We start from the raw sequence: 19,024 nt of genomic DNA, 5'->3' as shown, positions 1-19,024 counted from the left end.
GAAAGGCAATTAAAACGTGGTCTGCTGACAGCTGAAATTTTATGTATTTCCCTGTTTCATAATTGAAACCATTATTTCAATTTTTATGAGGTTTGTCTGTTGTCTTTATATCTATTTCTTTATCTATATCTTCTAACTAAGTTCTTATATGTGTCCTTATCTTCCTTATGTGTGTAACATTTTTTCATTGGAGTGATGTTACTCACTTATTTTCTTCAGCTTTAATGTAATTTACTTGATGATGACGTCATTGATTAATCTGATGCCTGAGACGCTTTATTCAGATGCTTCATGTCTTTACAGAAACAACATAGTTATTAGTATTTTGTAGATAACATTAAAAATTGAATCATAGTGCGGTAATTATAGAAATCTCGTTAGCACATCTTTAAATGCAATATTAGCTTAAAATAACATTCAACCATGCCATTTTGACAACCCTTTTTTAAATTAAACTAAAAGACCACAAAACCTGTTCCATATTCCCTTATCAGCGTTACTAGATTTCGGTCGTAGCTCTCGTTCGCTGCTTGCAACACCGGCTCGGATAGAGTCGTCAGTCGCATGTAGCCGGGCACACAGCAATAAATTAGCACTCCAGTGTTCCCACGAGCGAAACCGTATCAAGATGAGCCTCGAACAACGCTTCGACTCGAAACGGGGACAGCGAAATGCTTTATTTTCTCACTCGATTTATTCCAAGTGACATTCTCTTACGTTTTGTTAGCTGTCACTCGGGCGTTCTAACGAAGTATTGCTTTGTTACTTAACACCGTGTTCTATCAACGATGTGTTGGTCTTAATAGAAATACAACGTTCCGTTTCGCCTCTTTGCCTTGCAGCGTATTAAAGAGAATTTAATTTTGAATAGGTACATTTCTTGAATTCTTCAGCGAACATTACGCATCACTGCCTACGTGTATTTTTAAATTTCTTGCATTTTTCAACTGCTTTTTGAATGAATTTGAGTTAAATGTAGTAAGACAAAGCTCTACGATTAATAGAACAGTACTTTGTCATAGTACATCGTGGTTATGTGAAATATCCACCACAATAATTAAACATATTCCTTTGTATCAAAACAAACTTTGCATACTATAATGACGCATCATCTATCAAAGCTTCGGATCCAATAATTTGTTACGCTTCTCTACAAGTGAATGTGTTCCTCGAGATTAGATATCAATTAATTCAAATTTCCAATTATGTCGATGATCATTTATTTGGAAGTGTTCACGGTGTCAAGTTATTTGGAAGAGCTCGAGGTTCGGACGGTTACTAATAGTTTTGCTGTGTCTTGCATAATCTAGAGTGATTTATTATTTCGCTAGTTCGATTTATTGGTGGTTTATATCATCGTGTTAAAGAAATGGTACTAAAACTTGTATCGTAAAGAATGAAATTAAAAGTGTTTCTGCGATCTGAAGAACACTTACTCGTTTACCTTTGCTATTTCTTGTTTCATATACTATTCTACATTAGTTGTTATATATTAATAATAATACTGTATATATAATACCCACTTTAGCTACGTTTAGGTATCATTCATAAATACTGAATTTAATCGACTCAGTTTTTAAATTATGCCGCCCACAAAAAATCACATTATCACTCCCAAGCAGTCATACATATATTAATATGTATAGTCTTGTTATTCATATGATTATACATTCGTCTTATAATGCATTCGACTGATCGTATTTCAAAGTTCTAGTATAAAAATCGAGATGATCGCAATATATATTCTGATCCTTCGGGCTTAATGGTGAAAGCGTTATATGTACGTTGAGTATGTTATTCATTTCATTTAAATGAGAAAACAAGACAACTATCCTGCACCAAAAAGCTTACTTCCTCATCAAACCCAAAAGCATATATTATGATGCTGATAGTAGCACTTGACATATTTCCTTCAAATTTTTCGTGTCGTTATTTTTACCTTCTTAATATCGCTATATACCCCTTATCAATAACCCCATTCTGTTACATATTAAACAATAACACACGTACCGTTAATAATACAATCACATCGATTGAAATTCTTCAAACGACACAGGAGTCGGGCGTCGCCTTGGGCGTGTTAATGCTAATTATTATAATCAACATGATTAAGCACCACATCCGTAATTGTGATCGATTGGACAATGGCACGGGCCACTGGAATCCGTCTCGACCGGTCATGATCACGATACTGACCAGTGACGAATCTATCAACCCTGTATGATAACACGATACAGTACTGTCTTGGAGATTTAAAATGTGTGTACAGAATGTGATATCCCGTTTATTGCATTTAGCATGTATATCAGGAAGTTGTTTGGAAAATATTTTTTATTAACGATTAGTCTAAGAATTGCCTTAGGGCTGGACAGATTGGCAATTAGAAGATTGTACCTAAAAGTGTGTTACAATTTAAACTTGTAAGTAATTGTTTCGTCAAATTTTAAAAGAGTAATTACTCTCCTCGTACAAGAACATTAGCAACATTGCATTACCGACCAAAACAAATATGAATCAGAAATTGCGAAGAGATTGCTTTTCACTAATTGATATTAACAGAATTGAAGTTTTTTTTTTTAATTGAGTGCCTTTCGATTGCAATATTCGAGCATCTAAGCTTTGAATGATATCCTGATCCGTATCCTGACATACTCGAATATAAATCTTATTCATTTATAATCTGGTAACCATATCGTTCTAACGACAAAGGAGCTGCACATATAACAAGCGCATAAAGGTCCTATATTTTATACCATGCAAGCTCCAGCGTTAGTTACGCACAACGTCCACATAGTAGCTGACCCCAAAAGCCTGTATCGGATCGTGACCCGCCCTGACCCCGATCTACTTACCAACTATTGTCTTTGCCCAACACTTGGCATAATTCGCCGATAGTTTAACACTGAAATAACTCTGTTGGGACACACGTCGCGTTAGTCATCAGAATTGATTAGCGGTATCATATTTATTGGATATTTTATCGTTGGTCCTGTGTAGTAATTTAATACGTGATCAGCGGGGTTTGTAACTTAACATTACTAACAGTTTGTCTACACTAACTTATTGGTAAAATTAACTGGCGAAAAAGGAAATGGTCCTTCAAGGAAATGCGTGTGAATATTATACAAATTCGCTTTTGCTTCTTTGAACGTAGGTTGGTAGGTTGGTTTTTAACTAGACATTTCGTGTAATTACCCATGAAGTATCTTATGAGGTTGGATTGTAATACCGCCGAAAAATTTACTATGTTCTACTGTAGACAGAAATCATTATAGATAAAGTCTTATACTTCTTATAATTTGTAATCTACACAGCGGTAGAACAATAACACTAATAACATTGAGTTATTGAGAGCCAGTGTAGCTTAGTGCCATATCACACTAGCGGATTGCGAGCGGTTTCAAAGCGGAGCGGGTGCGCAACGAATACGTTGCGGGCGCGCAACGAACACGCCGCGGATGCGCAGCGAATTCGTTGCGGACGCGTGGCAGATGCGCAACGTTTACGTCGCAGTCATGTACACTCATTAACAAAATGGAATCCGTGCTGGTTGTTACTTATAACTTGTGATAGTATAATTATAATTATGAGATCATTATTTTTTTACGAATTTCATAACATGTTAATGTTTAGTTAGGGTAAGTATTGTTTTATCTATTAAATCTTGGTCGAAATGCAATCAGATAACTTAATTGCTCATTATGAAATTTCACTAGCGAAATAAATTTTAAGGCTCCTTAACTTAAACAAGACTATCTTATTATTAGACAAATAGCAATTAGCAGTGAATAGAAAATTTTATCAAGCAACCAGCAACTCACTATCACTTTGCTCATAATTAGGTTCACAAAATCTCTTTATAAAATACGTTGCTATGGGAGAGATTAAACTGGTCAAGTGGTCAGTCGTTACATACTTTTGGAATGTATGTTACATTCTAAAGTCCTAGTAATTCAATTTTATAGCACCTTTTACAACAACTCCAGTTGATAATACATCAGCTTTAGTTAAGTAAGTGCATTTCCACAGTACGGTTAAAAAATGGAGTGCTACAGAAACTATGGAAATATTGAATGGAAGTTAGGCAAGGGCTGGCTTTTGTGCGAGAGTATACAAAATGACGTTGACGCTTCTATTCGCAGCGAAATCGTTGCGCGTCCGCGGCGTGTTCGCTGCGCATCCGCGGCGTGTTCGCTGCGCATCCGCGGCGTGTTCGTTGCGCACCCGCTCCGCTTTGAAACCGCTCGCAATCCGCTAGTGTGATATGGCACTTAAGGTCCCCAAATTAATAGCATACATTAATCACTTTTCACCAAATGACATAACATTTCCCAATACTAATCGTGTTAGATCTCTTGAATGGTTCTAATTGAGCTCTGAAGGCATTGCTTCATTGGATCGATTATTTGAAACAATTGCCAAAATTTATTGTTACGCAAACATTAATGAGCATATTCGATGTTGTATTGTTTCGAGTATGGCCTGGATTAATGATATTATTGGTAGCCTCTTGACCTCGCTTGCGTTTAGATGCTATCACGGCTTATCTATGATTATATGTCGAAGTGGTTTGTCTTACGGAACTAAATATGATTGTGGTTCGCTGTAGGCGTTATGGAAAGTTGGTAGGTTTCAAGAGTTGTTTTAATACCTGACGAGTAGAAAAAGTGTCGTTAAAAGTGTTGAATTAACATTAACATCATGAAAATATAGTAGGTACATATATTAAAAGTTTTAAAAATACTTTTTGAGCAATAGGCTAATATATAAAGAATACTGAAAGTACTCTATTACATAAACTACAGGAAAACAGACTACAGAAATTTCAAACAATCACCTCGAGCCGCACAGATCTTTCATTTTCCTCTACGCTAAATCTATTTTTAACTTCTCTATTATATGACACTTTTACGCCTCCCATTCAGCATCCAAAAATAACAATAGTTTTTACCAAATAGCATCCGAATCGTGATTGCACGCACGGTCTAACTGAAGATTTTGATTTCTCGTTTGTTTGGCGGTTTTTGTGTGAGGTTAGGGGTTTGATGCGGTTCATTCATTCGGAAATCATCAATCGAGGTGTCGTGACCGCTGGCGGGTCGGGTCACGACGTGGCTACCGGTCAGATGGCGTGCTTCCACGTTTGTTACGGATTTTGTTAATGGAGTCTTTTGGGGTGAGAGCACGCGTGATTCCGAATTTGTGGGCTGGATTGCCGCTTGGGAAAGAGATGCGATAGTAATGCTGGTTGAAATCTAACAATGTAAAAAACATCCTTCATGTTAGAAAGAAGTTATAACAACACGCCTAATATTTTATTCAAACTTACGAAAAGTTACTAAAAAATATTTTATTTTAAACCAGTAACGCTACAATATTTATAGAAGGAATTATAAATATAATAAAAAAATATTTTACAAGTATTTTAAGTAGACTACAACACAATCCTTTCTCCATATCTGCATCATTATGTGTGGGAAATTCTACGTGAAAATGTTCATACCAAAAGCCAAAAGTTAACGAGGGAGCCAATAAATAAACTTACAATTTATATTATGATTTATCGCTTTTATATAAGGTGTTACGCCGACTATAATAGATAACTGTAATCGCAGCACGGATACAATTAGTGCAACTATGATAACTATTTAATATAAATTTTCTTCAATATTTTGTTATTATATATTGAGTGTGAGTATAATAATTTATTTATAAATTTTAAATTCCCAAACTCTAACAATAACTTCGCGTAGCATGTAGATTTTACACGCATCACGTCTGCGCATGTCACGTACAAGACGACCGACAGATGGCGCTAGTAGTATTTTAATTCGCGCTATTGAAAAGTTTTTTCCATACCGTAAGAAGACTGGGTTCTTGAGTTTTGGTTAACTTTGCGCAGAGGCAATATCGTAACCAATGAGGTTAATCCGAGGTGCGATTATTGCTAGTTGAAAACTTTACCAATACCCCGCCGTGTGGACGTGAAATACCGTCCGCTATGGCAATTTTTGAACGGCCGTTAAGGCCTAATAATGAACCCTAACAGCTTTACTAGAATAACTATTAACTAGCAGAAGCTTTAGTTAAGAGCTAAAGAGATAATTTATTTTATAAATTAAACGTATTTGGTAATTTGGTATTATTATTATTAAAATAAAATTTTCTCTTTAATAAATGTAAATCAAATTTGTATATTAATATATTATTATATCATGGTTATAGTTTATACTTCTAATTTATTACTTAAATTTTGTAAAAATATGCATCCGTTAATGTAAACTATTTTAAAAACATGCTTGAATTTGAATGCAGCCAGAGTCCCACACAGTTCATTACATTACACACTAACAAATGGCCGTAACAAAAAGGATTAGCCATCAAAACAAGTCGAAGATTACGCGTCGATCCAGCACCTGTAGTCTCGACACATTAGTCGGTAATTACCGACAACTAATTTATAGACCCGTCTTCAGCAATGAAAATGATGTCGCTTAATACCTCTCCCCAATTTGATGGAAGCATACAATGGATACATATTTGTTTATAATTTTTATTCTTCACAAAACTTTCCGTTATGCGTCAAAATATTTATATAATAATAGCCTTGTAGTAATGCATTTTTATCTAAATTAATAACATCATTATTTCAATTCCGTAGATATATGAACAATAAATAAAATATAGATTTCATGGATTTGGAAAATCATTTCTTTGCAACACATTCGAATGCTGTCAAAACAAATTATACTTTGACATTGTCAATCGTTATGATACCGACGTTTTGATCTCGACAAGATCTCGATAACTAAAGCCCTTCTCCCATTACGATACTTCTAGAATAGGTACGATACTCGAGTAGAATACTAGTAAGATAATTGCTCGCTACCCGTTGATCGCATATTATGCGACTGAAAAATGACTAAATTCATCATTATTGTGCCTCGTTTTTGTGGGCGGACGTTATATAATAATAATAATTCATTTATTTATTGTAACAACAGTTAGGTCGTTATGTCGAGCAATCAGCGATTCCAGTGACGAAGAAGCTCTTACAGTTTTTCTTTTTTATAGAAATAGAAGACGGCAACATAAGAGTAGGAAGTACTGGATTCATCCATATATTGAAATAAAAATAAATTGTAGAGATTTGTAGCCGCACGAGAACTACAACTCATGATGATTAGAAATTTTTATTTTTCTACCGAAGAGATACGCGGGAGACGTGACGCAAAAGCGACCAGCACGGTGACTCATGCGATGCTAGTCGCGGACGTGTAGGATACCAATAGCGTAGTGTGCGAGCCTACATACAAATGTATGTGAGTTACTCCGCGGCGACTAGTCTCCGAGACTTGCAGGATACTTGAATCGCCTGTGCGTATCGTAATGGGAGAAGGGCCTTACGGTTTGTGTGGGTTTGTAGATACGGTTGAAAATATCGGAAAAATTATAGATTATTATAATCTATATACATATAATAAATCTGTAGAAGGGTCAATTCTGTACATTGCAAATAATATTGAAAAAATAAATAGCAGGGGGTGTTACTGGATCGATACCAAACCCAAATATGTGATTAAAAAAAATTTTTGTCTGTCTTTCTGTCTGTCTGTCTGTATGTGAAGGCATCACATAAAAACTAACGGTTCGATTTCGATGAAATTTGGTATATAATAATAAAGTAATACCTTATTATCCTGGGCATAAAATAGGATACTTTTTATCCCGGAAAAATACGCAGAAAAAAGAAATCTTAATTTTTCTTAATTTTTCCGCGCGGACGGAATCGCGGGCGGAAGCTAGTTTTATAATAAAAAAGATATTTCACACTTTCGATGCTATATGATTAAACGCAATAATTTTTTCTCTAATTTAATGTTATTGCAATTAAAATAAAATACACAAATAATGTTTTATTTTTAAGATGGTTTCAAAATTTTATTGAAAACTAGCGGTCCGCCCCGGCTTCGCCCGTGGTACATATTCACGTTTTCTTTACATAAGAACCATCCTCGTACTTCAAGGAATATAATAAAAAAAGAATTAAAGAAATAGGTTCAGCTGTTCTAAAGTTATGCGCTTACCAACACATTTTGGGATTCATTTTTATATTATAGATGTTAAGAAGCCTCTTATATTACTTATATTAAATAAATATTAGAATAGTTTACTGCTATCTGCATTTATTCACCCTAAATATTCGATAAATTTCTTTCTGAACTTCTAAGATAATAAAATTATACAGATGAATACAAATAAAATAAAAACGATCCAATTACGAAAAAATAATTTATTAGAAAAATTTAATTTAACAGTTTATAATAGCGTAGTTGACAATTTGGCTCAAAACCATCATCTCTCACCAACATAATTCTAGTAACTTGTACATCTGTAAAATATAAAATTTATAGATAAATATTTATATTTAATAAAAATAAATATTTATATTTAAGTAAATCAATTGCGTATATTCATCCTTTGCTTATTAACTGTAATAAAATATACCTACAATGATGCACATAATATTATTGTATAATAAGACAAGCTAAAAATACAAGTGATACAAATTATCCGTTCCGTCTTTAGTTTTAGTTCCGTCCGTTTCTATGATGTCTTAAAGATTTTTCGAAAGGCTTCGAATTGAGCAAAATTATCTTGTAGAGCTTTTAGAGTCTTTTGATTAGAATGTTATTGCACTTCACAAATAACGAAATATTACTAAACTAAAACTAATAGCTTTAACTATATAAAAACATAACGCAGATTGATATTTTCTTAGGATATTTGTTATCCAATAGATTAATAGGATTTTTAAGAATATAATTAAAAATTATCCTCTTGAAAATACAAAATTTATATTTATTTTGATTGATTGATGTCAAATGTCAAAAAAGTAAATAAAGAGATTGCCATACATGGAATTTTGGATTCCATGAATATGTAATAAACAGAACATTAATTAAACGATTGATATAAAAAAATATCGAATTTGATTAAAATTAAATTAACTGCCATGTTTTTTGTGCATAACATGTGCTTTTTTCATATGCAATTGTATTTGTAATAATGCGAAAAATTTATGTATCTAATTTTAATTTACTATATATTCCATAATATCAAGGTAAATTTCTTGGAAAAACAACACTAAATTTTTTAGGTCCATACTATAATAGATACTGAAAATCGTTAGTTACCGACCGATTTCGGTCGACATCGATGTCGATTAATGTGTCGAGACTACAAGTACAATTTAATAATGTCAAAAAGATTTGACATTTACACTCGGTGAAAGTACTGGCTTATTGAGTGGAATCGATTGATCGACTTATAATCGTATTATCGGTTCACGGGGGGTCCCATAGACCGTGTCGACTTTATAAGTGTTGGAATTATGCTTAATGAAATGCTGCATGGGATTTGTTCAAATTAATTTAGGTACGATTGAGAAATAATTTACGAGTTATAATTGCTTTACGGTTGGCTGGTTCACTGCTTCGGTTTGAATTAAATTGGTGTTTGTTTTTGATTGAAGTTTAAATTAAACAATCTGTTTGGACTTAGAGTTTGGACACATTCATTTGTTTATAATATTCAAAAAACGTACTAGAACAAGCTAGCTATAACGTACTACGTATCGTAGTAAATTATTGTTTATATGAATTTAATTATTATTTTTTTCTCTTAGTTGTACAGAGAACTTGGTTTGTGTAAATGTATTTTACATTTAAACACGTTTTTATTGTTAATATCACCCTTCGTTTAAAACGGGTTGAGCCCTGTAATAAATGAAACGTACGCTGGCAAAAATAAATAGGAATTAAAACATGTTTTTATAAATAACAATTTAAAGTCTAGTTATATATTTTTTTGACGTGACAACGTCTTAAATTAGGTTGCGGCTGGGAGTCACTTATGAAAAAGTGTAACGCTCGGTAACGTTACGATGAGTCACCGAAAGAGGCACGCGGGCATGGTTAGCCCGCCTAAGAGCGAGAGAGACAGACATAAAAAGTCGTTGTCACGTAAAACTTTCGCCCGTATACCGACTTTACAGGCAACCAATTTTTTTTACTAAATAACAAATCTAATAATTACCGTGTAATGTGCTGAGTAAATGATTGGGGAAAATAAAAACTTGAGTAACCGTCATATATCTCAACACTCTACCTTTTTGTATTTGTAGGGTCTCCACGTTTATGAAATGTTTTAACTTGTATAAAATACGAAATATTATTATTTGATTAACTGATTACATAATTATGTACATTTTCTATTAAAATGTAAAACAAAGAAAATTCTTTTGATTCATTCGTTAATAACAATTATTGAAACTAACATGTTTGTATTTCGATATTAATAACAAATCTAATATATATCTAATATTCTAATATATATTATATATATATGTTACAGTCAAAACCCTGAACCAGTCAATAACGTTATTGACCGGTAAAATCAGTTAATAAGGATATTGACTAAGGGCGTCGGTTAATATCCTTATTAACTGATTTTATCTGATTAAACCAGTTAATAACGTTATTGACTAAGGGCATCGGTCAATATCCTTATTAACTGATTTTAAGTCGAGACATCTAGTCAATATAGGTTTTAACCGACGGTGCCCAGTCAAAACTCATAAAAAGTTAAGGACGTTAGTGAAATTATACTAGAAAATCATTTAAAAAGGTTCATAAAACTTTTTAAAGTGCAATATTTAAGACTTTTATGTTTTATTAACTAATTCGGGGTATTGTTTGTAAACTGCAACCGCGCGAGAATACGTTACCCAAAATATTTTTGAAGATGGCAATTGTGTTTTAATAACAACTAGGTTTCCGCCCGCAGCTTCGCCCGCGCAGTCAAAGAAAAACCGCATAGTTCCCGTTTCCGTGGGATTTCCGGGATTGCGTTAGTTTCTGATTTGATGGAGTGACCTGCAGGTTTACTTCGAAGACTGCTACTGGATCTAATAGACGAGTAGAACTAGGTGTGCCGAGTTTGTGCTCGTTTTGTTAGTTATGTTGAGACCTTACCTCCAGACTTGATGGAGTGACCTGCAGGTGTACTTCGAAGACTGCTACTGGAACTAATAGACGAGTAGAGCTAAGTGTGCCGAGTTTGGACTCGTTTTGTTAGTTATGTCGAGACCTTACCTCCGGACTTGATGGAATGACCTGCAGGTGTACTTCGAAGACTGCTACTGGAACTATTATACGAGTAGAGCTAGGTGTGCCGAGTTTGGGCTCGTTTTGTTAGTTATATTGAGACCTTACCTCCGGACTTGATGGAGTGACCTGCAGGTGTACTTCGAAGACTGCTACTGGAACTAATAGACGAGTAGAGCTAGGTGTGCCGAGTTTGGGCTTGTTTTGTTAGTTACGTTGAGACCTTACCTCCTGACTTGATGGAGTGACCTGCAGGTGTACTTCGAAGACTGCTACTGGAACTAATAGACGAGTAGAGCTATGTGTGCCGAGTTTGGGCTCGTTTTGTTAGTTACACCTGCAGGTCACTCCATCAAGTCTGGAGGTAAGGTCTCAACATAACTAACAAAACGAGCACAAACTCGGCACACCTAGTTCTACTCGTCTATTAGATCCAGTAGCAGTCTTCGAAGTAAACCTGCAGGTCACTCCATCAAATCAGAAACTAACGCAATCCCGGAAATCCCACGGAAACGGGAACTATGCGGTTTTTCTTTGACTGCGCGGGCGAAGCTGCGGGCGGAAACCTAGTTGTTATTAAAACACAATTGCCATCTTCAAAAATATTTTGGGGCACGTATTCTCGCGCGGTTGCAGTTTACAAACAATACCTCGAATTAATTAATAAAACATAAAAGTCTTAAATATTGCACTTTAAAAAGTTTTATGAACCTTTTTAAATGATTTTCTCGTATAATTTCACTAACGTCCTTAACTTTTTATGAGTTTTGACTGGGCACGTCGGTTAAAACCTATATTGACTAGATGTCTCGACTTAAAATCAGTTAATAAGGATATTGACCGATGCCCTTAGTCAATAACGTTATTAACTGGTTTAATCAGATAAAATCAGTTAATAAGGATATTAACCGACGCCCTTAGTCAATATCCTTATTAACTGATTTTACCGGTCAATAACGTTATTGACTGGTTCAGGGTTTTGACTGTAACATATATATATATATCTATTATAATGGCGAAAGTTTGTATGGATGTATGGATGTTTGTTACTCTTTCACGTAAAAACTACTAAACCGATTACAATGAAATTTAGCACACATATAGAGGGTAACTTGGATTAACACATAGGATAGTTTTTATCCCGGAAATCCCACGGGAACGGGAACTATGCGGGTTTTCCTTTGCAAACGCGGGCGAAGCCGCGGGCGGAAATCTAGTATATTATAAAGGCGAAAGTTTGTAAGTATGGATGTATGGATGTTTGTTACTCTTTCACGTAAAAACTACTGAATGGATTTGAATGACATTTAGCACACATATAGAGGGTAACTTGGATTAACACATAGGATAGGTTTCATTTACATAGGATAGGTTCACGGGAACGGGAACTATGCGGGTTTTTCTTTGAAAACGCGGACGAAGCCGCGGGCGGAAAGCTAGTATATAATAAATGGGTACCTAATTATTACCTTCCATTATAGTTAGATACGCAAGTTTAATTACAGGTAACGTGTAGGTACCTACATATTTAATATATTTCGCTTAAAACTTAGTTTACAAGCTAACTAGTCCTCATTCACACGGAGTCCTACAAAGTTTGTATGTATGTGAATCCTACGATCGTGATTTATACGCTCTCCTTATTGACAGATGGCGGCGTAATGGCGATTGATTTACGAAACCGATTTAATAGTTACAATCGGTTATTGAGCTTGCCTTTATTAAATACCGCTGACGTATCGTCCTTTCATATAAAATGTATGTTGTACTGGAAGATGCAAGCAATTAGAGTGCTTTACACACGCCATCTAATGCCGATCTTAGCATGGACGTTGAGAGCTGATAAATTTATGTAAACTCAAACATTTATTTATTCAATAAGGCTTCTTCAAGAAGCACTTCTGAATCATCATAACATATCTTTAACATTAACCACCGATTCGGAAAGCAGTTTCTATGGAGAAGAACCGGCACGAAAATACGTTACTCTTTTAAAATTATGTCAATATTTCATTTTACTACTACATACTATACTAAAAATAATGATGCCAAAGAACAGTCCTAACTGTGTTCCTTCTATATAAATTGTAAATCAAAAAAGAAATACTACCGATACCGAACCCATGATCTGATGCAATAGGGCTCTAAGTAGAGAATATGAAAAATAATTATTATCAATTCACATTTCGTTAGATTTTCGTGTTATTAGGTACAAAAAATTACAAAGAACTTTTAATTCAGAGAACTTCATTTTCAATAATGTCAAGAGGCATTCACTTTACTGAAGTAAGATCTAGCCATTTTTATAAAGTGTGAATGGATAATTGGTGAGTGCAAAACTAAAAATATTATGCAAATAATAATTAATTAAACAAACAAATCATCATAATATTAGCAAAGTATTCTAAAAACGTAAATAAAATTTTACGTTTATTCCAACGCATCTAGAATAGTTTATACATCTAACCACTTGGTGGACAACGATTAGATCGGATTTATGTGGTGTATTAGAATTACGTCCGCGAGGCCCTAAACATGCGCGTTATCAGAAACATGCGTTTTGACCGCTACCGCTGCTTTTTACGATATCTTGAACGGCCCCACTCGTTTATTTATTTCACATTTATGTCCGAGGGTGAACGTCTAAATCCAAACGACACATATTTATGAGTCGACAGCTTCGACGGGTTACAAGACTGCGATAAAAACGTACATTTTGTCGCTTGGCTTTTGGCAGTTGCGTCATTTATTGCATACTTTTTTGAATCCCATTATTTTGCGTGCATTTTGAACGCGTTTTTTAATGTGATTGTCTTTTGTTTGAGGTGATCTTTCGACACATTTTGACTCTTTATTTATAAAGATATTTGTGCTGAAGACGTAGATAAATAATAAATATACATATTACATATACGTATGTAGTAAGTAGCTAATTGTGTCCCAAAACTTACTTACTTATAGCTGCTACATTTCGTGTAATGGTTATTAATGTTATCTAAAATTGCTTCATAACTTTTCTATAAGTGAGTAATAAATATAATGAAGCTAATATGTTTCGGTCAATTACGTAAATACCCTATTTCGGCACGGGCCAGCGAGCTAATTATTTTAAGTGTCAATAAATAATAAAGATGGCCGCGCGCCGTTGAGTGCTCGTCCATCTCTCTTATCTCAATTCTTAATGCGCCTCTTCGCTGGTCATTCTTTTTTTGAATTTTGTTTTCTTTTTTCCCATGTCATCCAGTGGAAGTTTAAATTTTGTGTTGACAGTATGAAGGTTTTATGTTTTAATCTGGACTTTATGTTCGTTTAATCTGTAGCGTGGATAGATTATTTACCGCATTTCTTTCACCTTTTTATCTAGTTTATGGTGAGTCGCGTGTGTGAATCGAGCGATTTATGTTGTATAAATGATGTTTAATTTTGTAAGTGGTCTAAACGATTCGGCTTTCTGCCTCAAATTATCGACGATTTGAGGTGGTTTATGAAGTCATAACGATAAATCAAAAGTGCAACAACGATATTTTGTTGCATTTCCGAACAGGGACGGACCATCGATCACGGCGTTTGAATAAATTTATGTTACGTAATTGCGGTGTGCGTGCGCGCAAGATGGCTCAAGTATTATGTTGTTTACGAATTACAAGCAGACTTGACTCTAGCTTTATTGCAGCACCGATATTATAACGAAACAGACAAATAATTTGCGACTTTGGTGGTATATGGCAATTAAAGTAAAAATCCTGATAGAGAGAAATACAACTCTACCTGATAAAACTGTTGATCTTTCCTTGATAAAGCTTTTTGCGTCCGAAAAGAAAATCACTTTTTAATGTTATTATTTTTAACAAAAAGTCTGGTTGCATTATAAAATATGCACTATAGGCAGATTCACATTCCTTCCCGTTTTAATGGGTCTTCGTTGATAGTTTCGTTACATTTCATAGGTTACTGCTCCGTTACCCAAGAACCACAAAACACCGAACATAGATGTAGATTGTTGAACGGAGCAATTTAGCATGTATCCACTATCCAACACAAAACAGACGGGGTCAGGGGTATTACCATATGTCTTATAGCAGTATTATATCCAGTACTAAACAGTGATGGAGCTATACAACCTATATAGCGCTGTCTTTTTTCCACATTGGAATTAATACTGCTTAAAGACATCATGGTACGGGGCAGGTCTCACACTTGACTATCAGTTGTTGCGGTTAAGACAGGCGCGAAGTCTCAATTAGTGTAATCTTCATGACTTGGTAATGCACCTAGTTGAAGACCTTCGGGTGTACCGTTCGACCTGTGCAGTTCACACTTTATGGGAAAATGTAGGAGAGGTTTAGGTTTATAACAATTTTTTTCAAGGAGTTAAGTTTTACTTGATTTTTTTAGGATCTGTTTTGCAAAGTATGATGTTATTGATTATATTTTATATTGTCTTTAAGCGATTATACCAAAACGATTTGTTATTATGAACCAATAATTCTGCTAAATTATTATATTTGCACAGTTAACCGAATACCTATTATGGCATATTTATGACCCCCCTTATCAACTCTGTACACTTTCAGGAAAATTGCAGTTTATACAGATCGCAAGTTTTTCATACACCCACAATATCGACAGTGATGCAACGCAATCGATCGCTTGAAACTTCCACGTGCTCAACATTCTAAGCTTCAGAATAATATGATGAAGTGTCATAGCACACATTAGTTTCAATATCTGACATTATTGCGGTGGCGCCTCGCTAATAACAAGGCGCCGGCGCACAGGTGTCCCCTCTCATCACGCGAAATTGTCTGCTAAATGCACCTCTGATGTCAGCAACTGCTCGCCTTTGATCAAGCCGCTAAAGTGGATTTTAGTTATTGCTAAATGTCGCTGTTACGGTTCTTTCTTGGTGTCACAGTCACAAAAATTTGCCTCATTGTTCTAAATATAAAAAGGATTGGAATTAATGTAGAATTTCTTAAAAGCCTTAAAACATATTCAATAAGATACAGAATTACCTAACTTTCCAGCACTTTAACTTATGTTATAAAGACAGTTTCAGTGTGCTACAATATAAGCCTCTCTGGTTATTCTATAATTATAATTGACCGAGAATTATGTTGAACGTCTTGCTATTTAGATTTCTATGGTTGAACGTCTTTATTCAGAGGACGAGTGTATAAGCTCTAATCCATGACATCGATAATAACTCCACGCGCCCTGACCCCCTTGGTGGAGTACAATCAAATACAAAATCAATAGGTACCTATATAATATAATCTTTGTTACACACTGACCACTGTACATAAAGATGATAATGAATTTCAAAAATGTGCAAGTTATTCATTAGATACACCAAAAGTTCGTTTTATAGTAGGTATGATAATATTATTATGTCGTCAAAATGGTCTTACAAAAACTAAACAGATTTTTATGTAGATATCCTATAAAGCCTGCAGAGATTACGTTTTTTTATTTCTTTTTTATGGAACCTTTATAGAAACACTAGATTTCCGCCCGCGGCTTCGCCCGCGTTTTCAAAGGAAAACCCGCATAGTTCCCGTGGGATTTCCGGGATAAAACCTATCCTATGTGTTAATCCAAGTTACCCTCTATATGTGTGCTAAATTTCATTGTAATCGGATCAGTAGTTTTTACGTGAAAGAGTAACAAACATCCATACATCCATACTTACAAACTTTCGTCTTTATAATAGTATTGAGATTGAGATAATCGTCTCTTTGCATGTATTATTTATGCCATCTATCATTTCTCATTTATAACAACCAACTAAAAATTTACGATTACGCAATCGACTTTTCCACTAGAACATACTAATTTACGACCAAGCACGTATTCCTAAGGCAGGTGCATTAATGCTAGATGTATGGTGATGTTGATCTTACACATTTAGCGTGTCGATATCATCTGCACCACGCTTAATCGAAGTAATTACGAGTATCAGCGGTAATATGTGGATTTACAAGATTATTCTCATATTAACTGGCTGGCTAATCAATCAGTCACATTGGGTTTGAATGATGCACGCTTACTGATAGTCTGTTTGTAACGATTGTATCACAGTGAGAACCAATTATTTTGCTAAACTTTTGTAATAATACTTTGATGGGTTATAAAATACACAGTATGTGTGATAAGATAACATTTTGTTTAAGATAATAAAATAAAATTATTACTACACTATAGATTTAACAATTCTAATTTCTGTGTAATTGCAGGTATCGATATTTTAACCACCGAATTTATTATGGTGCTACTAACGCCATTTCCCGAAAAATACTAATAAAGAATAAAAAAAATTAAAAATAAAATATTGACGATGAATACATTTTTTACATGTCACTAGGTAGATTAAATACTTTATTTACTTTGTATAGACTTTCGACAATTAACTATTTTATATCTGTTTCAGAGCTGCGACAATCCAGTAGAGGAGAAGCCCTCAAGTGACAAGAACTTTATAGTGGGCGCGTGGCCGACCAGCACGCCGGGACATACCGGCTACCTCACTGTGGCCACACTACCGCCGGCTTTTATTAGAAGTACGTATCAAAAATAGGAATATTGTAATTTTATGTTGTGTTTAACTGTAACGTGTTTTAAGCATAATAATGCATGGTACTGTTTTGAGCAGAAATTGCCCTATTATATTATTATACTCGCTGCCCTTCGCGTTTTCACCCGCGTGGCTGCGCTCCTGTTGGTCTTAGCGTAACGATAAATTATATAGCTTAGCCTTCCTCGATAAATGGGCTATCTAACACTGAAAGAATTTTTCAAATCGGACCAGTAGTTCCCGAGATTACCGCGTTCAAACAAACAAACTCTTCAGCTTTATAATATTAGTATAGATTTAAATTATGTTGTTATGCCCGAGTAATCGATATTGCTCTTGAAGCATTATTTTATTAAATTCTGTTATCTTAATTAATATAATCAATTTTGTTTTGCATTTTAAACTAGGTATGCATTTTTATCTATTTGAATAAAATAACTACTACTAAGACCCAAAAATTGATAGTTAGGTATAAGAACTATAAGACAAAGAAAATAAATAACTCTCAAACTATTGTACTCAGCCTAATAATAACGAAAATCTTATGTTCTTTTACAGCAAAAACGATTCCAGCCAAGACAGAAAATGGCAAAGATGAGAATCCTCCAGATAAATATGAAAGAAAAAGTGACTCAGACAGCGGAGAAGATAAATTAGTTGTCGACGAAAATAGATTATAAATATGTACACTTTGTATTAAATAAAAATTTGAATTTAAATATTTGGTTTTATTTTTCCGAGACCTGAGGACCAAGTAAAACATATATCTGTATATAATATCCTTATTCATTAAATATTTCATTTAAAATCAATTTAAGAATCAAATTTTAACTTAATGCAGACTACATTTCTGCAGCTTTTTAGCTGTGATAAGAGAAACCGAGAAAACATCTAAATTAAACCTCACTTTTACTATAGTATTAATTCCAAACCCTGACGAAATGTAAGAAGGTATCATCTTGTAGAAAGACAGAGCTATAGTTTTATTGAATAGGTTATCAGAGACGCTTCGATAATCCTAACGGTAGCGATACTATCACTGTCATATGGTTGAATTTTCTATTACATTGAATGGCTAGAGGTGTGTACTTATATTAAGACGGGGTCGTAGCGCGCATAGGTGAATTAATTGGCTCGCGCAGCGAATTCCGAAAAATGGACAACGAAAATTGCCGTCTACTAATTCAATTGTATAGCGCTACTTTCTACTGACTTGTTGTGGAAAAGCGAATCCTCACACTACCACAATAAATTTTTGAGGCATGATGCGTGGGTACAAATA

At 34.5% G+C, this 19,024-nt stretch overlaps 1 protein-coding gene and 1 non-coding gene across 2 annotated transcripts in view; both read left to right on the top strand.

Moving 5' to 3' along the window:
* The window catches only part of LOC123700898 (tRNA (adenine(58)-N(1))-methyltransferase catalytic subunit TRMT61A), a 62,275-nt gene extending 43,814 nt beyond the window's left edge, over positions 1 to 18,461 (top strand). The window contains exons 6-7 of the mRNA XM_045648266.1: positions 17,599 to 17,728; positions 18,301 to 18,461. Of these exons, the coding sequence (XP_045504222.1) occupies positions 17,599 to 17,728; positions 18,301 to 18,422 (252 nt within the window). The 3' untranslated portion in view covers positions 18,423 to 18,461. The remainder of the gene's footprint in view (positions 1 to 17,598; positions 17,729 to 18,300) is intronic.
* Positions 5,891 to 6,029, top strand: LOC123701114. Its single transcript, XR_006752688.1, has one exon. It is a non-coding gene; the product is annotated as a U4 spliceosomal RNA (small nuclear RNA).
* Positions 18,462 to 19,024: the final 563 nt, after the last annotated feature.

The sequence above is a fragment of the Colias croceus genome, chromosome 20 (assembly GCF_905220415.1).
Source record: "Colias croceus chromosome 20, ilColCroc2.1".
NCBI classification, from domain to species: domain Eukaryota; kingdom Metazoa; phylum Arthropoda; class Insecta; order Lepidoptera; family Pieridae; genus Colias; species Colias croceus.
This window is presented reverse-complemented; position numbering and strand designations above follow the sequence as displayed.